The sequence below is a fragment of the Gymnogyps californianus genome, chromosome 24 (assembly GCF_018139145.2).
Source record: "Gymnogyps californianus isolate 813 chromosome 24, ASM1813914v2, whole genome shotgun sequence".
Taxonomy (NCBI): domain Eukaryota; kingdom Metazoa; phylum Chordata; class Aves; order Accipitriformes; family Cathartidae; genus Gymnogyps; species Gymnogyps californianus.
In genome coordinates this window covers 2,108,782-2,133,945 of record NC_059494.1, presented here as the reverse complement: position 1 = coordinate 2,133,945, position 25,164 = coordinate 2,108,782, and the positions used below count along the sequence as shown (strand labels likewise).

The following is a 25,164-nucleotide window of genomic DNA, read 5'->3' as shown; positions in this document are numbered from 1 at the left end:
TTCCCTTGTGATATCTTAAAACAAAATCTTGGTATTCAAAAACATTCAGAGGTACCAAGGGAAGCAAGCAACTGCCTGTAATAATGTTGCTGCCTCAGTGAGCAGCTCAGAATGGTGATAGCATCTAACAGTCAGAAGTGATTCTTACGCTTCTGTTATTTTTGGTTTGTGCCTCTCTGGAGAGTAAAGAAGGTAAGTTCTGTGCCAAGACATCACACTTCACAAGCACGGTGCATGCTTAAAATAATGGAATCTGCCATGAATTAGGGACCATCCCAGGCTTACTTTGAAAAGCTAAACGTGTGAATAAGTTTGAAATGGAAATGAAAAACAAAATTTCATCAAGTATTCCTGTAATAGCTAGTTTTTAACTTACTTTTCTGATGTAAGTCTGCTTAAGCAGCCTCATTTTAGTAGTTAAATCTATATATAAAAGTATTTACTGCTTGATTATGAAGAAGCTCATATCTACCTGAAAAGGCTACTTAGCTTAACAAAAAGGTTCCTTGCCCATTAAGTATATTTTGCTAAATTTCCCTCTGTTTTCTGAATTGATGGCTCAAGAATTTACATTAAAAGGTAGAATTAGAGAGTAAGTTTAGTATGAGACCCTGGTAATGAAATTTTAGGGCACTGACAGAGTAGAAGGTGCCGACTTGACATCAGAATCATTCATGCTTAGGAAAAAGTAGTCTGGGATTGACCTGCTACTGTTTGGAGCACACTTGGTGATGGTACCCCTTGGTTTTTTAACTCCTTTTGTTTCCCCCTCTCTCATGGCTGTGTATCTTTGTTTGCCATCTTTGTTTTGCTGTGAATCATTTTAGAGACATGCATGAACAAATCATCGCAAGTATAAAAGGACTTCCATGGCAGGGTGGTGATCCCTGTAAGCTGCTTCGGTCACTCAGTCGACTTCAACACCGCTCCCACTTCATGTGAGTTCTGGTGCTCTAGGTATTGCTTTGAAAGTGCAACAATAACCAAGCAGTTATTCTAGTCCATAAAAAATATACTTGTCCCAACTTTGTCTTCTGCAAAAAACTAAACAAGACAATTAAGAATAAAATAATTCCTTCTAAAAAATATAAAGGCTACAGAGAATGCTTTGTTGCTTCATTGCATTAGCTGAATGTTAAACCTACTTTTCATGTAAACTTGCTTTAAAACCGGAGTATGTAGTACAAGCTTGTTGTTGCAAAATGTTCGACAATGAAATCTCTCACAAGTTATAACTAAAGGTTTCCTGAATTTCAGGATGCTAATGCTGTGTTATACTCCTGGGTTGAGATTCTTTACATGTGCACACCTATGCATGTGTAAGAAAATCAGTCTGTGGTCCGTTGTATAATAAATAAATGTAAACTGGGTGGCATGGAGTTGGAACATGCCTTACATCACAGAGTTAACATGCTTAGAATTAGGAGGATGTGAACTATAGCCTTGTTTCTGAGAGCTTCCGCTTCTAGTTCACTGTCTGTGTGTGGATGAGAGCTATGCCTGAGGTTTGTGTAGTGCCCCAGGAGGTTCTGGGGATGATCTCAGACGTATCAGAATTTGTAAGTGGAGTGCTGGGGCATGTGTTGTCCTTCTGTAAGCAGCTAAGTACTTTCACAGGGGTTCTGGTGCAAGCAGCAATAACTTCTGAATCAAGTATTTTTATTTGATAGTGCCTTAGTATTATGATGAGAGTTCAATGTCTGTACAGTTAGCTAAATCGAATAACTTGCACAAAAATAGTCTGTGCAACTGCAGTTTTTAATAGCTTTAACTTTAGAGAAAATGTTTCACTTTTGAAAGCTTCCAATACCTAAAGAGTTTATTTAAAAAAAAAAAAAACTTGTTGCGAAGCAGTTTGCATTTCTTGCATTGATCACTTGTAAGAGACGTGCATGAACACACCCTGATGCTGTTGTGCTAATTTTCTTCTATCCTTCATCTTGCCTCATAAATTGCACCAACTTATGGCTTGCTGAAATAATCAAAAATCATGAATTTTTTTCTTAAATGATCTTTAATATTTTAACAGGAAAAGTAGAGGTATCAAACAAAAGCAGATCATTCCCAAGGTAAAGTTATTCAGTAGACTTAGATTTCTCTTGTTTTTTGTTTTTTGTTTTTTTTTCACTGTGAACATTTGTTTTGATTGACAGAACTCACTTCAGAAAATACTGTTTCGTAGTGTAGGGAAGTTGTATCATTTATCCTCTTTAGATTGTCAAAAAGGAAGTTTTAGGGTAGGTAAATGTTCACCTTTATAAGAATTGCTGAACAGGAAAAAATTGTGAATTGGCATCTGTTTAATTAGACTAGAGATGCCATAAATACGTAAAGCCATTTCTAATCAAGTCATGGAAGGCAAACACAGTGATTATGTAATTCACCTTGTTCACCTTACACTCTTGGGATGGGGCAATGGAAAGTTTTCACTCTTAAGAAGATGCTTTGGTCCGAAATAGAAATAATCACGAAGTCTAACATGTCATTGAATGTGGAGCTCTAGGTAGTTGGTTTCATTCTTACTCATTTTGATGCAGACAGAAATATTTCCCCTTCAGTTAAGAGACTTGCACTTTGATTATGAAAATTTTCTTCTAGAACTTGCTGGATTCCAAATCTCTGAAGCTCATAGTAAGCATGACTCTGCATGATCGAACTACAAAATCCCTCTTGCACTTACACAAAAAGAAGAAACCCCCTAGCATAAGCGCACAGTTCCAGGTAGGTGACTGATGTGGTGGTACACACCTCTGAGTGCACCCTGAGCTCATGGGAACAGACCTTCCTGGTCTGATGTAGGCTGATCGTGCTTGAAAAACAAAGTGGTTTTTATTCTTGGGATTTCTCTGACGTAGGGTTTATTACTTGATTAAAGTTAAACTACATTTAGAGACTACTCTTATGCTATGAAATGTGTTAGTTCTCTGTACCGATCAGCCTCATCCTTGTATGCAGATCTAGTGGTACTGTTACAGCATATGCGAACCCCACTTTTAATTATCTTGAGAAAAGGTAAAAACAAATACAGGGATCTGCTGTGCAGTATGAGAGAACCTCCATATTGGATGAAATACAATTTTGTGTAGCCATCAGATCTGAAACAGCCTTGTTTCTGAGGAATGTCCTGGTTCATTTCAGACTTCCCTTAATAAGTTATTGGAGACACTGGGTAAAGCTGAGCCGTTCTTCATCCGTTGCATCCGCTCCAATGCTGAGAAGGTAAGACTGCCTTAAGAGCTGGTCTGATCTGACTGCTGAGGATCTAAGTCTTCTAGCCTTGTAATAGATCTCTTTCAACTTGTTCACTGTCATTCTGTATGAAGGTGAAAGGTAACTAGGGTGTGAAAACAGAATGTGCTTTCTCTACTGGACAGAAATAGGACTCTTCAGGCATTTACTAGCTGTTGACTGCTGATCTTTTTCAGAAAGAGATGCTTTTTGATGAAAGCTTGGTGCTTCAACAGTTAAGATACACTGGCATGCTAGAAACTGTGCGAATCAGAAGATCTGGCTACAGTGCCAAATATACATTCCAGGTATGTGAGGAACTGGAAGTGGATTATGCTTTCAGAAATACCTGCTCTTTTTGGAAAAACACACATTGCCTCAGAGTCTTTTGTCTCTCTCTTCATATGAAGCTCATGACCACTTGGGATGAACTGTAAAAATTCATTGTAGTTGTGACAGAGCCTGCATGGTAACAAGTTGTACACTAAACTATTCTGTGAGTCATCTACCAGTAAGTTGTTCTACTAGTTGCATGAAGGAGAGCATTCTGAGTGCTGTGTTGCGAATATAAGCAATCAGTGCTGCACATTGCTGTCTCTGTACGTGAATTAGTTTTCTATAAAATACTCTGTGCGTGTAGCTTTATAGATCACATGTAGGTGATCTTTACTGTTAACTGGAGGCTGAATGAAGCCTGCGTTTTACAGAGTAGGAGAAAATAGCTCAATTTGGAGTGAGAAATAAGTACTTTCAAACCTCTATAGCTTAGATGTCTTAGCTTTATTTTAGAAATCTACTTTAAACTTGTGAATTGCCTTCTAACTTTGATCTCTTGCTGTCTCTGCTTTTCACAGGAATTCATAGACCAGTTTCAGGTGTTACTGCCCAAAAATGCCAAAGCCTCTAAGGAAGACATTTCTGTTTATTTGAATAAACTAAAACTGGATGAAAACTACTATCAAATAGGGAAGACCAAGGTCTGTGAAACTTTCCATGAGCCCATAAGAAATACTGATATACACTGAAAAATTTAGTGCAGTTCATTTACAGGTGTTACTCTTTTCTGCATTTTATATTTAAATTAGCTATTTTAACTCTTGCAAATGTTGACACAGATGTTAGTAGTTGCCTCCTTGTTTTTGATGCCAACCTGTCTTCCTGCAATACAGCACAATTCTGTATTATATGGCTATTACTTTTGGGAAATTGTTGCTATTGGCATTTGTCAAACAGGTCAATGTTTTCATTTTAGAAGGGTTCTATGATTTGAAGGCTGTAAGTACAGTTGTATGTTTTGGAATCTAAACAGTGAGATTTGGTAAAACAAAAGGACTTTTACTTTTTGGGTGTGCTGTCAGCTCATAAGGTTTAGTTCAATAATAAGTATTACCGTTCTCATTTTTTAGCTTGTGGAGATACCTCCAGTGGGGGCTGAAAGGCTCCTATTAACTGTTTATTGATGAACTTTTCTTTAACTGAGCAGGTTTTTATGAAAGAGGCTGAACGGCAGATACTACAGGATACACTACACAAAGAAGTGATCAGGAAAATCATTCTCCTTCAGAGCTGGCTGAGGATGGTTTTAGAAAGGAGACGCTTTCTCAGAACACGGCAGGCAGCCATTGTTTTACAGGTATCTTTGAGAATTGCCAATCTTCTTTTCCTAACAAACCCTCTCAAATAACACTCTCCACCTTCAAGTACCCCTCCCTTACTTTAGAAATCTCCCTTCTTAGGCTTGCTGGCGTTCCCGTTGTGTTAGGATGGCACTGCAGAGGAATAATGCTGCCATTTATATTCAGTCAGTATGGCGAAGATACAGGGAGCGAAAATGCTACCTTCAGCAGAAAAGGAGAATTTGTCTCCTGCAAGCGATGGTCAGAGGGCATCTACAGCGTAAGAGGTAAAGGAAGAGGAGCAATATGATATGAAAACATGCATTTTAACCACTTAGTTACTTGGCTTCACCTGCCAAGCTCATTTTCTGTGTGATATGTTGACTTAATAAACAACTTAAAGATAGTTATTACCGTGTGATACTGCAGTCAGTATCAAATGGCTAGTGCTGTGTGGAAACTGGTTAAGTGCTCAGTACTTGAGCATTATTCAGCTGAGCTGCACTGACGCATGCTAGTCCTAATAAGCAGACCTCCATGCAGTCATACTGGGACTGTTAGTGTATTTGTACTTTGTGTCTGTATTGCTATTTAGGCTGCATTTAAACAGTTGGGTACTTTTCTTGACCACTGGGCATTAAATATTTGTGTTTTCATCTTACAAATTCTTAACAGATTTCAGAAAATGGCTATAGAAAAGCAGAAAGCTGAAGAAAAGCAGAGAGAATTGCAGGAAGATCAAGAGAGAGAGAATGATATGAGCAAGGACGAGCACAGTGAACCAGCAACAGATCAGTTGCCTGCGAAACACAAGTCAGAGCTGGATCAAGCTGTTGGGGACGGAGATGAAACTCCAAACGAGCAAGCCAAAAACCTGAGCTCATCTGAAAAAGCTGCATTACCACAGAAGAACACGACAGAGGGCTCTGAGAAAGTAACAAACAGCCGGGAGAAACGTGAATCTCGCCGGCAGAGGGGGCTGGAACATAACGAGTTGCAGAATAAGCATGTCCTGTTTTCCTTTGAAGGACCATCTTTACTGTGCCATGAGGAACAAACTTCTTCTGAAGAGGCCCTGGAAACTGTTCCAGTGCCAAAGAAATCCACAGCACAAGATGCTGTCCTTCAAGGAAGCAGCGAGGGAGAGAAAAGTCCAAGTGAAGAAAAAGCTCTTTCAGACATGTCACCGTCAAGCGAGATAAAAGAAAGTAGTTCTGTTCCTGAGCAAGTATCAGAAGCAGATAAGGCAACTGATAGAATGAAAACACAGGGGAATCAAAATAACCAGATAAAAGGCAGCCAAAGCTTTAACTGCCCTGAAAGGCCGACAAATCTTGCACTGAATCTTCATAATACGCTATCTGCTACTGGGAGCTTTCAAATCCCAGCTGAATGCTGGGCAGATAAAAACAAACGTCTTGTTCAGAAGGCAACCAAAGATCTGGATAGTCCCACTTCTTCCCCAATCCAGAGATATGTGGATGACCCAGGGAAGCTAAAGTACAAGAGAGAGAAGTGGAAAGGAAAGAGACAGTCTGATGCCAGTCAGAATGATATGCTGAGTCAGTCTTTGGATGAAAGAACACGTGCGGATAAGTCTCCTCGGGATCAGCTAGAGTAAGGGCAGCTTCCTAATTATTTTGACTTTTTCAGAAAACAGACATCTGTAATATTTAAAATTAGATGGAGAACTCCTGAGAGCCTGTACATCTGGGCGTGTTATGGGAGAAAATAGAGCTGTGAACAACTGCTGCTTTTTCTTGGCTCCCAGTCCTGCAGTTGGATCTGTATGGGTAGAATGTTTTCAGAAGCTAACAAAAGATACAAAGCCTGCCTTGCTGAATTAAAATGGAGAGTCAGGGCTTTAGTTAAAGTGGTGTCTGGAGTTTATTTTCATGTGTCTCTTGTCCATTGAAAACAAGGTTTTAGTGACCTGCAGTTTGCAAGCATCATCCCTCTGATATGGCAGGAAATCTGACATACCTTTTTTTTTTTTTTAACTTCTCCAGTACATTTTGCATTTAAAATTGAGTTGCAAGAGTTGATCAGGATTCTCTCTCAGATCTGCCATTGATATGTGGGTTATTTAAAAGGTGGTAAACGTTAAGAGGCTACAGACTTCTATAAAATATATTCTGAAACTAATCTTCTAACATTGCAGAAAGAAGGGGAATTCGTCTTCATTAAGTGATCTCTCAACACTGGCCCAGTCTATTGCCATGAATCAGGTACTGATGCTGTTGTGCATGTTTATACTTAATGATCCTTGTTTATAAATATTAAAGATTATTGAATAATTGGCTATAGTGTGTTCTGTATGCCTGTGTTCCTTTCAGGTTGATTTTTTTGGCTTGATAACCATGTAAAAAAATTTCACTAGCAAATATTATACAACAATTTGAAAACTTAATTTTTAATAAATGGACCCTTGATCAAAGCATTAAATATACTTGGATCTTATATTAGTGAGCTAATATCTATTGGGTAAAGTGTTTTGTCTTGATGAAGCAAACTTTTTTTCAGTATTCTAGTTTTTAAAACCATTTAAAGAATCTGTTTCACTCAATATGTGGTTTTTTGACTCCTCCTCTCTACTGTAGCAATCACCAGATACGATAGAAGAAGAAAAAGGCAACAAGAAATATCCTGTGCAAAAGAAGCCCAGTGACTTCTTACCTACCTCGGATGCAGTCGTTGCCACGCAGCCAGCAAGTCAGCAAATAGATGCCAAGTATGTATTCTGTGTGTGACTGGCCTGCCTTTAAGAAAATGAAAAAAGGAGATTTTCCACTGGTACTTGAATTGGGCATCTTGAGACACGTGTTGACATCAGCTACACGAGTGGCTGTGTTGCTGCTTCGTGTTGATGGAAGCATGATATCTGACCCTGTTGAGGAACAGATTCTCTGCTTCTTGCATGACAGTTGTCTTTGAACTGGTTCTTTTTAACTTAAGAACCACCATACAGGCTCAGATCAAAGGTTCATGTAGAGTACTGTCATCCAGACTGAGAAATAAGACACCAAGAGAAAAGCTTAAGAACCCAGCAAGCATGTAATGCTGTTTCCGTGGCCTGCTCCTCCAGCTTGTGGCATTCTGCAACTCAGGGACTTCCCAAGCCAGAAATGATGTCTTGGATATGTGATGTGTTGTCTCTGTGTCTGTTGCAGGTAGTGCTCTAATCTAGTAAATAGCAGAACGTCCAGATGTGCTTTCAGACTGCCTTTCCTTTTTTCTGCTGCTCAGTTTTTCTGCAGGTTGCACCTTAGAGGAAATATGCACAATAGAGGTTAATCCTATTGTGGGTGTTAGCTGTACTGTTAAGAGCCTTTTCTTGTAGTAGAGCCAGCTTCCATTACTAATGTGACAAACTTGTGTCTGCTTTTATGTTCAGGTCTGCTTTTAAAAGTCCTTTGCGTAGACTTTTGGGGAAAAAGCCAGACAAGAAAATTCCAAAGGAGAGTCCTGATATGATTGATGAAGGAGATAGCCTCTCCCTTGTATCTTGTGTCCTCTTTCCAGAAACAGGAGGAACCCAGAAAGTTTCAGAAGGTGAGTTTCTGTGACTTAATATCCATCTTTTCTGTAATGTTTTGCATGGAAACAAATACTGCAGAGTTCAGTCATCCTGCTTTAATACACAAATTAATTTCTTTCCCAGCTTCTTCTGGACAGCCAAGTCGCCCCCAGGCAGGGGAGCGCCATGTGAAAGACAGCAGTAAAACAAAGAAGAACCGTACTATTAAGATCAGCAAGATCTCAAGTGTGTCTCAGAATTGGCGAGCTTCCATGGTCCGTGAGATTGCAAATGCCAATGAACTGAAACATCTTGATGAGTTCCTCCTAAACAAGGTAAAAGGCACTCAACTATGATAAAATTCAGGTCTATGTTCACTGTTTGTGTGGAATTTTAAAGACTACTTTTCTAGGTACAAGTTTATATTATGATTTAAAGCAAAGGGGAATTGATTTGATAGCTTGACCGAATTAGGTCTGTATTAAGGCCCTTGCTATTCCTTCCTTTAAGTCTCCAAATGCATTATGTTACATTAAATACTCGTGGCATTCATGTTAGTTCTTTGTTTGTTTACAAACAAGTGGGCAGCAAAAGTTGTATTAAAAAAACAAGTTGTAAGGAAATAGTCCTCTAGAGCCTACCTACCTGACTTTCCTATTTTGTATCATCATCACAGTACATTAAGATATGTTGTTTTAAATAATTGGAATGGTCGTAGATAACTAAGCCCAGCAACTGAAGCTTAACACTGGTTGGATGTTCTTGTTTTAATGACATTTGATGCAGATGTATTTGCTTTCTAGATCAATGACTTGCGCTCCCAGAAGTCTGGTGTTGAATGTTTGTTTTTTGAAGCCACAGAGAAGTTTAGAGGAAACATCAAGACCATGTACTCTGCTCCTGTAAGTAGTAAGTCTCAAGAAAGTGAAAGGTTGGTAGGTAATAAATTAATTGAGTGTGCAGTTTAAATGCTTGACCTGCAGCTCTTTAACAAAGCAATTCAGCAACTCTTAGCATAGAATTCAAAACTGAATGTTAGACTTGAAAAAGAACATTTTACAGTTCTGCTGTAATCTTAAGCAGACTGTTTTGTTTCCCTTTTCTCATTTACTCAGCCATAACTTATTTTTAGAAATGGATGGATTTTGCTGTCTTCAGCCTCTTAACGTTGCTGTGTTTAAACACCAAAGAGAAGTGCCAACAGCTTTTCCAATATTCTTCCGACACTGCCTTGTCTCAGCCAAGTGCTCTTCTATGGTGTAGTAGGGAAGTGTGCTAACTTGTTTCTGTCATGGGCTGTTATCTTTTACTTTAATCATGAGCGTGCTTTCTCGCCTCTGAACTTAAACACATAAAAATATGAAATTGTCTCAACGGTATCCAAAAAGACTGTCTTCTGAATAATGTTTTTTCCTTCTCTAGAATGGACAAATCCATGTTGGCTACAAAGATCTGGTGGAAAATTACCAGCTTCTAGTTACAAATCTGGCCAAAAAAAGGGAAGAGAAAGAAGTCAAGCTGGTTTTGAATCTCTTCCAATCCCTTCTGGATGAATTCACCAGAGGATATACAAAAAAAGAGGAATCTGAGCAGCCCAAGGTATAAAACTTACTCTGTTACTGGCTTATAGGATGATTAAACAATGTTACTCTCCTAGGATAAGGAACCTGTGTTACCTCAGAAACCTTTTCCATAGCATTCTTCATTATTTGGGAAACACTTTCCATACATGAATCGTGTATAACAAGTTCTGAATGCTGATACACCTTTTTGGAATTGTTCATTATTTAGCTTTTAGTATTTTCAGAATCTTAAAGTGTTTGCACATTTTCTTTGGTGAAAACTTAGGAGTTCTCTGAAGGTTTTAGAGATGGAATTGCTTTGTCATCAGGCAGTGAGCTCAGTTGCTTTTTAGGAAGTTGACAGTAGGAGCTCAGACAACCCTCATACCAAGCTGAAGCTGCAGTATAGTGTCTCAAATATCTGGAGGTGAAGTAGAGTCTGGGAAACTGAATAGGAAAAAAAAAGGGAATGGAATGTCTGAATTTCAAAGACTAATGCCAGTTTTGTATTCCACTGCAGCAAACCAAAGCCCAGAAGAAGAAACGAAAACAAGATCGTGCAGTAAGTACTTTTTTTGCAATAATCCAAGTCCTCAGCTGCACTCACAGGACACAGGGAAAAACACTCTTGAAAGAGCTTGATTTTTGTACTGAAGTTCTGTTTTATTTTGCATGCTAAATCACTTACCTTTATTAGGAAGATGTGACACAATATAAAACTGTTTTCCGTGAATCAAAGATCTTGCTTATGCAGTGATAGGTGGTACTTAAGCATTTTCTTGCTTGTCCATAGCATCTTTTAGAACCTAATGGCTTTCCTAATCATGGGACTGTTTAAAGGAAAACAACTACTAAATATTAATAACAAAGTATAGCTAAGGTATTGCACTGTGACCTTTAACCAAGGTGGCGAGTCAATTATGAAATGATCCAGCAAACCCAGCTGCCTTAAGATAGGGTGCAATTTGGTTTCAAGGTCAAACCCATCAGCTGTAATTGTAAAATAAAAGTGGAAAATCTAAGATAGGGTAGGTTTTATTATTTTTAATACAACTAAAAAAGGCAAAAAAAGTCCATTATGTTCCTCCTGTCTCCCACCAGATTGAAGAACACAATGGCCACGTATTCACAAACTACCAAGTGAGCATACGGCAGTCGTGTGAACACTGCTCATCCTACATCTGGCCCATGGAAAAGGCCTGTCTCTGCAGTGGTAAGCGAAAACACCTCATTCTTGCCACTTAGTTTACAGTATGTGCAGATTGCTTGTAACTTTGGCATGTACAGATGGGGCTTAGTGAGCAGTACATGCAGGTTATATAGTAAGTGAGTAAGACAAGATACTTAGCATTTTAATGTCGTTTGGGATGCTTCTAACATTTGCTCAATTCTCTAGTTTGCAAGTTGACTTGCCACAAGAAATGCATGTCCAAAATCCAGAGCAGCTGTACATCCTGTGGAAAAAAGGTAAGAACTGCAGATCTGGGATGCGGTACTGTGATACCATGAGTGATGCATGCAAAATGCTGCTTTTTTTTTTCTTCAGCAAATGAACAGTGGATGTTCAGGCACTGAATAAAAATTGCTTAAACAGTTAAGTTCGCTTCTCTGTCTGCATATAGTCAGAGTCAGGTCCTGCAGTTGCAGAAACAGAACATTCTTCTGAAAGGTGATACTCAAGCTAATTTGGGACCTCTTCCTTTAGAGTATGCGTGCTGTGTTGGACAAACTGTTAAAGAAATCCTTCAATGTGTACCATGCAGTTTCTTTATTGCTGCAGTTCAGGAAATCTGCCTTATGATCAAAGGCTTGTAGCAAGCTAGAATAAAACACTCAGCTTTTATTTCTGGAAGCATAAGCTAACTGTAGCATGAAACAGTGGAATTTTCTAGCTTGGGAACAGGTATTCACAGTGCTTGACCTGTATCAATTCCAGAATGAACAGGATGCAGAACCACGTCATTTTGGAGTGTGTGTGAGTTCCCTGACCAGTGAGAGAAATTCAGTCCCCATTGTCATGGAGAAGTTGCTAGAGTATGTGGAGATGCACGGCCTCTACACAGAAGGCATTTACAGGAAATCAGGGTCAGCAAATCGTATGAAGGAGCTGAAACAGCTGCTGCAAGCAGGTCAGGCAATGTTGTCCACCCTTTTGACTTCCTTGCATGATATCAGTTTTCCCTGCAATCCTCTTCTATCTGAAAGTATCTGGCACTTCTTAGTGTTTTAAAAACAGCTTTTTGGTGGCCATGCAGGCTGTATTATTTTTGTTGGCTGGGAAAAGCTTCTTGGTACATATAAGTGACTATCAACAGACTTTTTCTTTTTTTTTTTCCTTCTGAATTGCCACTTTGATTCTGTGAGCAGGTGATTTGAGTATGTCTAATGTTATTTCTTTGGGGTCCCATTGTGTACATCAAAGGAATGAACTGCTCGAAATAAAACATTTCTTTTCAGATCCAAACTCAGTGAAACTGGAGAATTACCCTATTCACACTATTACGGGGATCCTTAAGCAATGGCTACGGGAATTACCAGATCCACTAATGACATCTGCGCAGTACAATGATTTTCTCCGAGCTGTAGGTAGGTTTTAGAAACGTTTGAAGCAAAGGTTTTTCTTTAACTTACTGTGTCCTTGGGAAAAGAACCTCTAAGATGCTCATGTTGGCTAAGCAGCTTCATTGCAGTACACTTACAGCAATGATTTTAGACATTTTACATAAAACACTTTTCAGGGAATTTCTCCTCTAGCTTACTTGACCTTGCTTTAGGATTCCTTTTTTTTGTAGCATAATGTCACTATACAACTGCCCTTTCTAAAAACAGCGAGCATGTGAATAGGTTTCCCTTTGTACAGTTTTTCTCTTCTCCTTGGTGTTCTGGACCAGATCTAGCTAGCCAGATATCTCAGATCTTTAGATTCATTTAACTTCAGTGAGAGTAAGGCACCCAAAATATTGTTGGAGATCTTGATGTGTCACTTGATGATTGCTAACAGCAGCAGCATCTGAAAAAGCAGGAAAATTGCAGTGCCACGAGGGGTACTTTAACATCCAGTTATAACAATTGGTAAATGAAATGACAGCGTGACTTCTAAGAATTTAATCTCTGTCTGTTGCAGACAGTTTGAGACAATGTCAGTAAGTGCTTGGTGGCTTTCCAGTAGCGTTGCACAGCAATTATGATCTTGTGCTTTCTCCCCTTGTGCAGAACTACCAGAAAAACAGGAGCAACTCTGTGCCATTTACAGTGTCCTTGAACAGCTTCCACAAGCAAATCATAATACCCTGGAGCGACTCATCTTCCATCTCGTCAAGTAATGAGTTTAATTACTTCATTTGGAGAGAAACTCCATGTGACTTTTTTGAGTCCCTCTTGGAAGCTTTCTAAAATCTTAAACCCCTTGAGTGTCAGTGTAGGGATTGTGCTGCTGGTTTAGAAATGAAAGAATTGAAGTTGATAGTTGTGCTTAAAAACAGACGCATGCTTACTTCCACCATCTGGGGTATTTGTATCAAATCAGGTAAGAACAGCTTTGAAGACAAGGTAGATCTGAAAGACTTGGTGAGTCATCTGAACACCAGGTTTTATACGGATGGGTACATAGTGAACTGAGGATGTTAGCGTACTTAGTAGGGACTGCATAAGGATTATAAATGCTTGCACGTATGCTCGTCTTGGGAGCAGGGGTAAATGGTACTGGTAAAGGGGCTGCTCTTATCCAAGGAACTTGAGAATTTTCCAAGTGGCCCTCTGAACATAGGGAAAAGGGATTTTTAAAGAGGAGGCACTGAATCACCAGACATACTTTGAGAGACTACCAGACTAGCTTAACCTGGGTGGCTTCCTGTTCCTATTTCTGATGCATGAAACTTTGTCTACTTAGTAGGTGTGAAGTACTTTTAAAACTTATTTGAACTGCTGTACATACTTAGTACCCTAGAGATTTCCTTACCTGTTATGTGGGAACTCTGGCAAAGTTTGATCAGATTGCTTGTATTCTAGAAAGGTTCCCTTAAAAAAAATCTTTTTTTTGTTCTGAACATTGAATTTCAGAGTGGCTTTGATAGAAGATGTCAACCGTATGTCACCCAATGCCTTGGCCATTGTTTTTGCTCCATGCCTCTTGCGTTGTCCTGATACCTCTGACCCTTTAACCAGCATGAAGGATGTTTCAAAAACAACCATGTAAGTTTTAGCAGTCCGCTGCATAGTAGTACTTTGAAATATGATGGAAGGCCAGTACTACTACCTGCATTTGTTACAACCTTATTCATATCAAGCTGAGAAACTGAGGGTTAAGAGTTGCTCAATTCTGGCTCTGCTAGTGCTGCCAATTTATATGCCCTTCTCAGAGTCCTTCCACCCGTCTCAAGTTTACAAAGCATAAAGTAGGATGACTTTTAAATCTTAAATATCAGGTTTGTATTTTACATCAAGATAATCTTTTGAGGGGTTGCACACTAATCATATGTATTTTGCTGGGATACAAGCCATAATAAACAGTACGGTATAGAATTAAACTGTCTCCTGCATACTTGGAAACCCCTGATAGTTTCTTCTACGTTGTTCCTTGAATTGAAGAAGGTTCTGTCCTTGATCCTCTTTGTTCTCCTCACCCTCCAGCAGCTCTGGCTCTCTGAATGCCCCTCGCCATCCTCACTGCATGGCTGGCCTTGCATCTGCCTCCAATGAAAACAGAGTTTGAAAAATGACAGCTTTTTGTAACTTCTTACTGAGCCATGGGGCCATAGAGGTGGAAAAGGGCGGTTGCAGGCTCATTCTGTATCTACCAGTCTGTGCCAACACAGGGAAGACAGGTAGAAGAAGCAGAAGCAGTTAGCAGCCATGGTAATGACTGTTTGCTTACCATTGTTGTATACAGTCAGTGTGAGAGGCTCTGGTGATCCCAGGAAGAACATGTGCCGTTACCTTTAACAGTCTGTCCTGTTTTGCTTGCTGTGTTGGACTCTTCACTCTGTGACCATGCAGTGCTACCCCTTTGTAAGGCATGCATTGGGACGCTTTGATTGCATGCCATCCACGTGTGTGTGTGGCAAACATCCCCAAGCCAGGAGAGGCATCTCATCCCACCATGGTTGTCCCCAGAGCTTTTATAGTATGAAGCTGCTCAATAAACTCTTGCCCTCTTGTCCAGGTGTGTAGAGATGCTCATAAAGGAACAGATAAGGAAGTACAAGATAAAAATGGATGAAATAAATCAGCTGGAAGCAGCTGAGAGCATCGCTTGTCGACGACTCTCATTGCTTCGGCAGAATACGGTAAGTGTTGAAATAAACCACAGAACCACGCCATCCAGCAGAAAGCATCCCACCAGTTTCTTGGGAAGGGATGTGCTATTTATTTATCCTGTCCATCCCATCCAGTAAGTCAAAGATCAGTTGCAAGATAAGAAGAAAAGGGATTTGGACTTGCCCAGAGCTGTAGGTAGGAGCTAAATATACAGCTGCACTGGAGTCTCACTTGGATAAATGAAGGGCGTGGGGGTGGGGATCTGCTCTGGTAGTGGTCAAAATCTATTCCCATATAATTCAATCAGTAGAACTAAGATTGCTGAGTCTCTTACATGGCAAAGGAGTTTCTTCACTCCAGAGATGGATGGCGGACAAAAATATGCTGTGTTCTATTAGGGCAAATACACTTTTTCTTTTGTTTTTGTTGTACTGATTAAAACAAACCAAACTCTGTCTGATCACAAGCCACATATAGTGAACTTGGTCTTCATCTCTCTCTAGCTCTGGCCTGTAAAACTTGGGTTTTCTTCCCCTTATGAGGGGATGCTGGTATGTACACTGCCTGTGTTAAGAGTGCATGGTTTTTTTTTTTCTTATGGTACTATTGCATGACTAAAATACTTACTACATGTATTGTAACTTGGTTTTAAATACTCTTTTGAACAATTGAGACTGCATGTATTGGTGCAACCTTCTCCCCAGACTGCATGCAGGGCTGCTGACCTGTTCTGTCATGACTCTGATATTTTGTAGACATTCTGAATGTAACTGGTATTGAATGTAACAATATTACTTATAAGTGACTACTAAAACTAAGCTGAGGCTGGCAAATCAAATTATTATGCTTCAAAAAAGGTAACAAAACCCCAGAAATCAGCTGAATAGAAAAAATTCTATTACTTTTTGAAACATTTGTATGGATAACTAACTAACTACATCAATTCTGTCAGCCTTTCATTTGGCCTACTCATTTGTCTTCCACCTTGCAACTAGTAGACAGTCAAGGCTTGTATAGCTTCTTATGACTGAGAAGTGTTACACATAAATCTGTCTTGCAGAGTAAAAGCTCACAGGTCAAAGGAAATGACAGTGGCAACTCAGAACTGGACTCACTGCATGAAGAAGAAGAAGTTTCTGAAGCTGATAACCGGGAAAAGGAGATTCTCATTGATCGTATACAGTCAATAAAAGAAGAAAAGTAAGTCACCCTTTATCTCTGTAGGTCATGCCTATTGCAGTTGGAGGTAATACAGATAGTAAAGCAGTATACCTTTTGTCCAAAACGATCTAGTTAATTGTGTTCTATGTGCCTTTATGGAGGTGAAAAGGAAAACACAAATGACTAGCTGAGAGAAAATACCATGAGAATTAATATTTAATGACTACACGCAGGAAGGTTTGCCTCTGAATATGAGCTGCCTAAAGTTGCTCGTATCAGAGACACTATCTTTCCAGAGTGCTACAATCTCTGTTTTGATTTAGGGAAGATATAACTTACCGGTTACCTGAGCTTGATCAGCGAGGCTCTGATGAGGAAAATGTAGACTCTGAGACCTCAGCAAGCACAGAGAGCCTGCTTGAAGATAGAACAGGACGGATGGATACCGAAGGTCAGTATTAAGGTAGTGTGTGTTTTGTTTTTCTTATTCTACATCTTTCACTGCATACAGCCAGCTGACCAGATGTTATCTGGTCACAGTTGCTTGTATCAAGTTACATTTTTATGCATGCTTTCAGTATCTAAGTATCTTGTTTCTTTAAAGCAATTTTTGGATTACACTGCCGTGCTCAGAGCTCCAGTATGCCTGCCAAAGACATTTGCAAAGTGCCTTCTCTTTTGCAAACCTCTTCAAATTCTTCCTCTGCATCCCTGGCTTCAAGACACAGATCATCTTTAACACTGTCCAGGATTAAAGTGCCCCGTCGAACTCCAGTGATGCCAACAGCAAATATAAAACTTCCTCCTGGGATTTTCAAACGTACAGAATCCGAGGGCAGGATTTCGGCTAACGAAGAGTCTCAAATAATGGTGAGACGAAGGGAGCAGCCAGCAAGGCGAACTGATAAAATCCACTCTGTATACATTGCACAAGGGTCTGCAATGGCCCACGCTCAGGAACTCTTGGATGAATACGAACCAACAGCAAAACTAAAACGGAGGTTTTCGGACCCTTACTCTCACATTCCCTGTATAGAGAAGTGAAATACTTAAGCTGTCTGGACTTTTTTGAAGTTGACTGCAGCTTTGGCTTTAACCCTTTGAAGGCTGTGAACTTGTCCATGTTCTTTTAGGTGGCTGCTGGGCAGGCAGCCTGGAAATGTACAGTACTGGTGAGGGTTAAGCAAGGTTGTTTAAAACAAATATTTCTTCACTTTAAATTAAAACCCTGCAACGAAAGTACAACATAAAACATATGTTGAGTAAAATACATGGGTTGAGTGTACAGGAAAAAAAGTAAGTCCCCTGATTCTGTTGCTGTGCCTTTTTCCATTTGCCTTACAATGGACTCTAATGGGACCAACAGTGAGTTTGGGGCAACGTGTGTTGCCTGATTTTTTTTTTTTTTTTTTTTATGGTTTTATGACAACTTTGTGTGGTTTACAGAACTGTTAATGTTGTAATAGCCTTAACTGAGACCAAAATATATAAAAACGTTTATTAATACATTGCACTTTTTAAAAAATACATGTGTTAGTTTATCAATGTCTGTCTTGTCTAATGAACAATTTCTTCTGAAGGAAGCCTTTAATCGGAATCGCGTATCTTTGTCAGTACTTCATAAAGCATTGGGAAAGCTCTGCACAGAGGAAGCCCTAACGGCAAGCCCGGGGTGTCACCTCGGAGCATTTTGGTGCTCTTGGAGCAAACATACAACCCAGCACGGAGCCATAGTGCTGGATGCTTGTGCTGTGCGGAGCTGCCTCATCCTCTCCCCACTTCACAGCTGTGCAGGGAAACCCCTGAGGGCGAGGTGCGATCATACATAAAACGTTTTGAAGGAGCAGGCTGTGCACCAGCCCTTCACGGAATTGATCTGAAATCCCTGGTCTGTTGGCCTTGCTCCGTGTTGAAGTTGAAGGAAGGGCACAGCTCAGGCACTCTCAGTCGCTGCCTCCGGGGCTGTGGCGATGCCACCACAGCACTGCCACAGTGGCCCCAGGCAGCAGCCACCTCTGTGGACGGGTGTGTGGGTTTTTTTTGTTTTGTTTTGGGCTGGTTTGTGGTTTTTTTTTAAATATAACGGCGCTCACAGCGCTACGCTGTAACGGCTCGCCAGCCCGCCCAGCGCCTCCCGCCCCTCCCCGCGCCCCTCCCCAAGATGGCGCCCGCCGCCCGGAAGTGGCTTTGAGGCAGCTTCCGCTGGCGACCGTCCGCCATGGCCGCGACGCGGCTGGAGCTGAACCTGATGCGGCTCTTGAGCCGGTGCGAGGCGCTGGCGGCGGAGCGGCGGGACCCCGAGGAGTGGCGGCTGGAGAAGGTGAGGTGAGGCGCGGCTCGGCCTTCTGGGGACGACGCTTCGCGGGGGGGAGACCGGCCGGGAAGAGCGCGGGGCGCGGGGGCCTCCTGCCCCTCTGTCCCCGCAGCAGCGCGGTTCGGCTCCTGGAAATAAATGGAGGCAGTGAGTGCTATGGAGTGTTAAAACTCCAGCCTCGCTCTCAGCCGTGCAGTAGCCTCTGCCAGACAGAATATTTCTCCTTAATGCTGTCGCTTAAAGGCTTTTTTCTCCTCAGTATGTGGCTGCTCTTGAAGACATGCTCCGAGAGCTGAAGAAGCAGTCCAGGTGAGTCACTCTCCGAAGTCCTGGGGCGGGCAGGTGTCTTTTGTGGTTTCATTAGTCTCTTACCTGTAAGACAGACATAACCCATAAACACTGCAGTAGTGTGTACGTTTCCCTGTGGAAATACCTGTCAGTGAGGGAGAAACTGCCCGCAAAGCAGCTACGACACAGCCCTGCGAGGAGCTGTGCAACTCCGTCATGTTCTCCGACACACTTCCCTGCATGTCAGCCTTGGCCCTGGGCAGTGCCCGCGCCGCTCTGGCATGCTGTGCCCCGAGCTGTCAGTGCCTTGGAAAAGGTGATTTGCAGGGGGTTGCAAGCATGTTCCTAGCCTGAGGCTACATCTGTTAAAACGTGCTTCTTTGAAGAACCATGTGTTTGGTTTTTTTATTTTATTTTATTTGGAGTCACCTGAACAATAGAAAATACTGATAATTTCTGGTTTTCATATTATTATTTTTCAATTCCAATAGCAAGCCAGCCCCAGAACTGCTGAATGAATATTCTCGCAAAGTGGACTTCCTAAAGGGACTTTTAGAAGCTGAAAAATTGGTAAGATCTACTAGTTCAGCTTGAGAAGACTTAAGTGTTCTCTGCTTATACTCACCTTATTGCCTGGTTCCTATGTTTGCCTTTATCTTACGTCTCAAAATAACACTTGTTAAAATCTTATCAGGCAGTCCTTGTAAAAACGTAAATAAATATATTGGATTTTCATATTTTGTTAAAAGGGAGTATTGAATGAAATCTGAAACTTCTTTCCTCCTTTTCAAAAGCAAAGTGTATCTTGCCTACATCCTTCTCGCTTCTTTGATGTGAGATGCAGGGGCAGGTACTGTCCTTTAGGCCTAACACCTCTTTTGGATGGTACCACGTGCATCTGGAGCGCTATGAAATGCCAATACGCTGTACCGCAATTAGTGCGGGTACAGTCAGTGCTGTTGTTCAGACTGACTTCACTGTTCTGTGGGAAGCAGCTGTGGAAATGCTCCCTGCATCCTTGTTGGTCACGCATCCAGGTGGCCTCACGCTGCAGAATGTGATGTTCATGACTTTTCATTGCTTCTTCCTACTCACAGTCTTCATCAACTGAAAAGGCTCTGGCAAATCAGTTCTTGGCCCCTGGACGTACCCCTACAACAACCAAAGAGAGAACCCCAGCTACTAAAACAGTTCATCTGCAGACAAAGGCTCGTTGCACAGGCAAGATGAGGAGTGAGCTGCTTGGTACAGTATGTTTTGGTGCTGCTGCTTCTTTACTGCTACTTTATAGATTGTCTCTTGTTGCATTCGGCTGCCTTTGGTGGCTGTGCCCCAGGCTGGGTGGGGAGTCACCTTTTTCTGGTTTGGATGGTCTAAATACTGGGCTTAGGCACTGTGCTAGGCCTGGAGGACTGTCTTTTATCACTGGCCCTTTGTAATCTTCTGTTTTGTTTCTCTTTCTGCCTCCCAGGACCCCTTGGCTATCGATGGTAAGTTTAATCTGTTGTTTTTTCTAACTTTAGTTAACCTGAGTCTTACAGGGAGAGAAAGAGGAAGGTCAGGTATTAGAGATTGGCTAAAGTGTACTTTTAATTTAGTGGCTCACTTCTTTTCAAGATAGCAGATTTTAAAAACAAACAAAACCAAAAACCCTAACAGATGAAAGCCTAAGTGTTGTTATCAGTATGGTAGCAGGGACTTGCAGGAACCTATTTTTCTAGAATTCGTACAGAAACAGACGTTCTAATTATAGAATTAGCAAGGACAATTTACCTTTATTGTTGTCCCTGTTCTCTTCTGCTCTGAGCAAATCATGTGATTTTAGGTGCTTGGAGTAGGCGTTGTTCAATTCCCCTTAAATATACAGCCATGTTATTCATGCAGGGAACTGGTAGGAATTAATTTGCCGTTTCCATAGCTACTGTTACAGTGGCTGGAGCTAGGCCAATCTAACGTGTCCTGAAAGAGAAAACCAAGACACACGGGCTTAAACCATGCCCTCAGGGATATGATTCATCTGGTTTTTTTCTCTCAACCATAGTTTTGATGTTATGTGTTGTCTTTTCCCTGTGGAAAGCAGGTGGGCATTTGAAATCCATATTCCTTGGGGTAGAGGGCCAAGTAGGATTTGAACATCTGAAAATCCCTTACAGAAAACTTGTTTCTTCGGCCTATGATTGCATGGGAATTTATAACATGCTAAAATACAAATTTAACTCTTTTTCCAGATTCTGAGGAGTTAAACATAAGGAAGCGGAAGTAAGTCAAAATTTCTCATTCTGATGCTCAGTGTTTTGGGAACTGCTTTCCCAGTGACCTTTAAATCACAGATGTACTTCTGTTTGGGTGAAGTGCCTGCTGGTAGAAACTGAAATATAATGACTTCAGCTGACTTAACTGTTCTTATTGTCTTGTCAGAGTTGCAGAGTCTGGGGAAACCTTGGGAGACCAACCCACAAGGAAGTAGAAATCCCAATATTTTTTCCCTTATGCTCTTGCAGAGGCCTTGCATCTGATGAGAAGCAGTCAGCAGTCGAGCTGGATGCTGTGTTACAGCACCATCAGGATATGCAGGAGAAGTTAGCTGAAGAAATGTTAAGTTTGGCTCGCAGTCTCAAAAACAACACTCTGGCCGCGCAGAATGTGATAAAACAAGATAACCAGGTAGCGGATGTTACAGTGCTAACCTCTCAATTTTGCAACTCGGAAGGTTAAAGTGCTAATATGTTAAATACTATACCTATAACTTGATTACAAGTGAGATTAGGGTGGGGAGACTTGGAGGCAATACCTGTCTGCTTCTATAGTGCAATTGAACCTTTTCTCTGTTGGAAGAAATAGAGGTCAGAACTTTCAAATCTGAGTTTGAAACCGTTTGTTCTCTTTGCTCCCCAGACGCTATCGCATTCTCTCAGGATGGCAGACCAGAACTTTGAGAAGCTCAAGGATGAATCTGACCGCCTTGAACAGCATGCAAAGAAATCGGTCAACTGGCTATTGTGGATAATGTTAATTGTAGTTTGTTTTATATTCATCAGCATGATTCTCTTTATCAGGATTTTCCCCAAACTAAAATGATTTTTTTTTTTTTAATTATTATTTAAAACTGCCAGAAGTGCAGTTGGAAAGCTCAGCTGGTATGATAACTGTCAGCAGTCAACTTCTTTGCCACCTATCATGTCCTTAAAGAGGCTGTCCAAGGCCTACCCTTGCATCTCCTTCTTGTGCGGTCACTGCATTCAGTGAAGGGTTTCATGGGGAAAGCTTTCTACACTTGGATACTTGGTTACTTTTTTTACTTAGTGAATATCGTTGCCTACTGAGGGGAGAACTGGGCTGAAGATGGCAATTTACGCTGAGCTGCTAACAAGTTCTTTAGTGGATAGATACAGTCCTCTGTTTTTAATGTGGCTGTAGCAAATGGTACCACTCCTAAAAGGCTTTTACTCAATACGAATATAAGTAACAGCTGAAGTCTTACAATTTTTCCTGTCTTTACAGCTTTACTGCGCTGAACTAGGACCTTGCTGCCAACACAATATTTAATTACAAAGTTATGTACGTACACAGCTGTAGGGTGTAGGAAGAGAATGCTGCCATTGAGTTGCTTGCCTGGCTCAGATTCAGAGAGTATCAACAGGTAAAACTATTCTCAGGCTCACCTTTTTCCCAGATGGATATTTGGGACTTTGGACTTTGCAGTCGTCTTCAGTTTAGACTTACTATAGTAAGGGCTGAAGTTGCTTGCTGTTGCAATGTTTGCTTCCCTTTTTGTATGCGCAAATGTTCTCACTTACTCATTGTCAGTTATGTTGATGCTGTTGCATTAAGGAAACACTGTGACCCTGGCACCGCAGAATTGTACACGCAGTACTCTCCGTACGGTGTAGACCTCACCTGTACAAACCTCTTTTCACTGTAAGATGAGGGCAAAGGAAGATGGTGTTTTCAAGACAGAAATAATAATAAAAAAAAAAAATTCAGCTTTCACCTTTTGGGACAAATTATTCTGGTCAAGAGTGTTCGTGTCAAACTTGTATTCTTAAGAGGTCACTACAATAAAGCAGAGATGAAATAAACTAGAATGAATGCTTTTAAAACACTGCTACTGCTAGAAAAATTTAGAGCCTGCAGTAAAGCCAGGTTTGTTTTGACAACGTAAGAGCCATTGTGCATCTGTGCTGTTGTTTCTGGAGTCTTACTCTGGAAAGCGGTGTGTTTAGGTGTGTGTACAGTTTCACGCTGAGGAAGCGCGGAGCAGCAGATGACGGCCGGTGGCGGTTGCCGTTCCCGCCGCTGTTCTGCACCACTAGATGGGGTGTTGTAGGCCTGTCCGGCCGGTGAGCTCCCCGGCAGCCCTGGGGGAGAGGAGGCGGGGGGGGAAGAACTGTGTGTCACAACAATTGAGCTCTTATGAAAATCCAACTGCTTCTTTGAACGCATCCCAAAGTAGCAGGCTCTGTTTCAGAATTGTTCTTTGTTCTTTACAAAAACAGCTGTGTTAATGAAGACAGTTTACATAAAGTATTTTTATTCATTTAACAGGATGTTTGCAATTTAGTATGCCATTCACTTGTGGATTATCAAATGAGTATGCAATGAAGCACAGCTTTTTCTTCTAGCTGCTCATTTATGTGATATGCTCATTCTGTTCGAGCAAACTTGTTACTTACCTTGAACTTCATAGAAATTTATGGCTGTAGCAATCCATTTATGGACATTTCTACTTTTCCCAGAAGTTTTTCTGCAACTGTAATGTTTGACATTTCACTGTGCTTCGTCAGTGAATGCTGTGTCACCAAATTATTTTTTAATTCTAATTGTTTACTACTTCCCTGCAGGCATTTCAGTGCTGAGCTCTTCTCTTAGAGCAGAGGTTGAATGTAGTTCTGGAATGTTTTTTGTGTGTGAGATATTGGAATGATACAACATTAATGCTTCATCGTCTGTAACATTTTCCCCTTTATTACTTGAAATAATTTTTTCTTTCCAGCTTGCAAAAGACTTGGTGCATCATTGCAGACAAGTATAAAGCTGAATTTTGCTATCAGCCATGTCCTGGCTGTAACTTTTTGGCACTTCTAAATTAGAAGTTCAATTGGAAAGACCTGAAGGGGAACTACTAGTGATAGCTTGCCCGCAAGAAAATATCCACCCCACCAAGTCAACAGCAATTCCTTTACAAAGAAGCCTGCTAGGAAATCAGTTCAGAAAGACATGCTATTTAACTTTTGACTGTTGACATTTCCTGGGTGTTTGTCATTTTGAAGGATGAACTGCCAGAGCTGAGATTGAATCCTGTACCTACTAGCACCTTTTGTGATATCTCGCATGACCGTTGAGCATAGTGCCTCCAGCGCTGCACTGAGCTTCTCGTTACCTCTGACCCGGTGGAAGAATGTTACCTTCTGCCCTGGCAAACCAAACGGATTAATTGCCTCAGTGGCCAGCAATCTGCCTGCACACAATGGCTGTTTTGTCAATTGGCAGTTGCAGGCCTTGGTTTTCTTGAGTTCATTTAGTAATTATAGTCATTCAAAAACACTTTGAAGATCTGTTGCAGTAGTATTTAGAATAAACAATCGCTCAAGGCTTTGTGACATTTCATAGATGGAGTGACAGTTTTTATTTTTGACTAAAGTGTGGGTGGTGGTGGTTGTACGATCTGCTACTTTAGCCCTCAGCTCCATTTCATAGCATGGGGCTCTGATGTGCTTCTCTACAGAATAATGTTCTATGTAGAAATAGCTTTCTGTGAGAGTTGCAAACATTGTGAAGTGAGAATTGCTTAACTTTCCCAAAAGCTTGGGAAATCCAGATGGAGAGATGTTTATCAGGCATAGGGCTGGGCCTTGGTTGGCTTCTTGGCAGACTACCTACTTTCAGACAGCAAGTTAAAAAAAAAATAAAAATCTTTTGGAGACTTGGGTCATGTCAGGCCGGTGGATGCACTGCTTCCGAGCCTGGCAGCAACAGTAACTATGGGTCAGTCCAAGCTTTTCTGGCAAACATCCTTGGTGACAGAGACTCCTTGTGTTATAATACTTAATGTTTAAGCGGTGTCCTCGATCACAGCTAGATTTGATGTTTTGGAAGGATTGTTTACAGTAGATAGGCTGTCAGTAAGGATGCATGAATGGCAGGAGCAGAACGCTGTGTACAACGGCTCCTGTGGCTGGGTAATCTCAGCTTGGTTTGGGCACGTGTTCCCCGGGCTTTACT

General features: G+C 41.1%; 2 protein-coding genes across 4 annotated transcripts in view; both read left to right on the top strand.

Moving 5' to 3' along the window:
* MYO9B (myosin IXB) overlaps positions 1 to 17,735 on the top strand; it is a 38,782-nt gene extending 21,047 nt beyond the window's left edge. The window contains exons 16-42 of the mRNA XM_050910425.1: positions 828 to 938; positions 2,030 to 2,069; positions 2,599 to 2,721; positions 3,139 to 3,219; positions 3,426 to 3,536; positions 4,083 to 4,205; positions 4,712 to 4,861; positions 4,965 to 5,131; positions 5,520 to 6,461; positions 7,006 to 7,072; positions 7,445 to 7,575; positions 8,239 to 8,396; positions 8,506 to 8,696; positions 9,165 to 9,263; positions 9,784 to 9,960; positions 10,444 to 10,485; positions 11,025 to 11,136; positions 11,320 to 11,390; positions 11,860 to 12,052; positions 12,381 to 12,509; positions 13,137 to 13,242; positions 13,983 to 14,114; positions 15,085 to 15,208; positions 15,683 to 15,730; positions 16,240 to 16,379; positions 16,664 to 16,791; positions 16,945 to 17,735. Of these exons, the coding sequence (XP_050766382.1) occupies positions 828 to 938; positions 2,030 to 2,069; positions 2,599 to 2,721; positions 3,139 to 3,219; positions 3,426 to 3,536; positions 4,083 to 4,205; positions 4,712 to 4,861; positions 4,965 to 5,131; positions 5,520 to 6,461; positions 7,006 to 7,072; positions 7,445 to 7,575; positions 8,239 to 8,396; positions 8,506 to 8,696; positions 9,165 to 9,263; positions 9,784 to 9,960; positions 10,444 to 10,485; positions 11,025 to 11,136; positions 11,320 to 11,390; positions 11,860 to 12,052; positions 12,381 to 12,509; positions 13,137 to 13,242; positions 13,983 to 14,114; positions 15,085 to 15,208; positions 15,683 to 15,730; positions 16,240 to 16,379; positions 16,664 to 16,791; positions 16,945 to 17,384 (4,336 nt within the window). The 3' untranslated portion in view covers positions 17,385 to 17,735. The remainder of the gene's footprint in view (positions 1 to 827; positions 939 to 2,029; positions 2,070 to 2,598; positions 2,722 to 3,138; positions 3,220 to 3,425; positions 3,537 to 4,082; positions 4,206 to 4,711; positions 4,862 to 4,964; positions 5,132 to 5,519; positions 6,462 to 7,005; positions 7,073 to 7,444; positions 7,576 to 8,238; positions 8,397 to 8,505; positions 8,697 to 9,164; positions 9,264 to 9,783; positions 9,961 to 10,443; positions 10,486 to 11,024; positions 11,137 to 11,319; positions 11,391 to 11,859; positions 12,053 to 12,380; positions 12,510 to 13,136; positions 13,243 to 13,982; positions 14,115 to 15,084; positions 15,209 to 15,682; positions 15,731 to 16,239; positions 16,380 to 16,663; positions 16,792 to 16,944) is intronic.
* Positions 17,736 to 18,558: 823 nt separating this feature from the next.
* On the top strand, positions 18,559 to 23,072 carry USE1 (unconventional SNARE in the ER 1). Of its 3 annotated transcripts, XM_050910514.1 has the most exons (8): positions 18,559 to 18,660; positions 18,914 to 18,963; positions 19,434 to 19,512; positions 20,040 to 20,192; positions 20,414 to 20,432; positions 21,171 to 21,201; positions 21,444 to 21,606; positions 21,838 to 23,072. In XM_050910514.1, the coding sequence occupies exons 1-8, from the start codon at positions 18,559 to 18,561 to the stop codon at positions 22,018 to 22,020; spliced, it is 780 nt and encodes a 259-aa protein (XP_050766471.1). In that variant the 3' UTR covers positions 22,021 to 23,072. The 3 variants fall into 3 exon arrangements, with proteins under 3 accessions (XP_050766471.1, XP_050766472.1, XP_050766473.1); XM_050910515.1 differs by lacking the exon at positions 20,414 to 20,432 and having other exon boundaries at positions 20,040 to 20,196; XM_050910516.1 differs by lacking the exon at positions 18,559 to 18,660 and having other exon boundaries at positions 18,847 to 18,963; positions 21,838 to 23,071.
* Positions 23,073 to 25,164: the final 2,092 nt, after the last annotated feature.

Coding starts and splice junctions, on each gene's coding strand:
- USE1 (XM_050910514.1), top strand. CDS start 18,559: ATGGCCGCGACGCGGCTGGAGCTGAACCTGATGCGGCTCTTGAGCCGG. Junction 18,661..18,913: donor AGGAGTGGCGGCTGGAGAAG/GTGAGGTGAGGC, acceptor TTTTCTCCTCAG/TATGTGGCTGCTCTTGAAGA. Junction 18,964..19,433: donor GAGCTGAAGAAGCAGTCCAG/GTGAGTCACTCT, acceptor CAATTCCAATAG/CAAGCCAGCCCCAGAACTGC.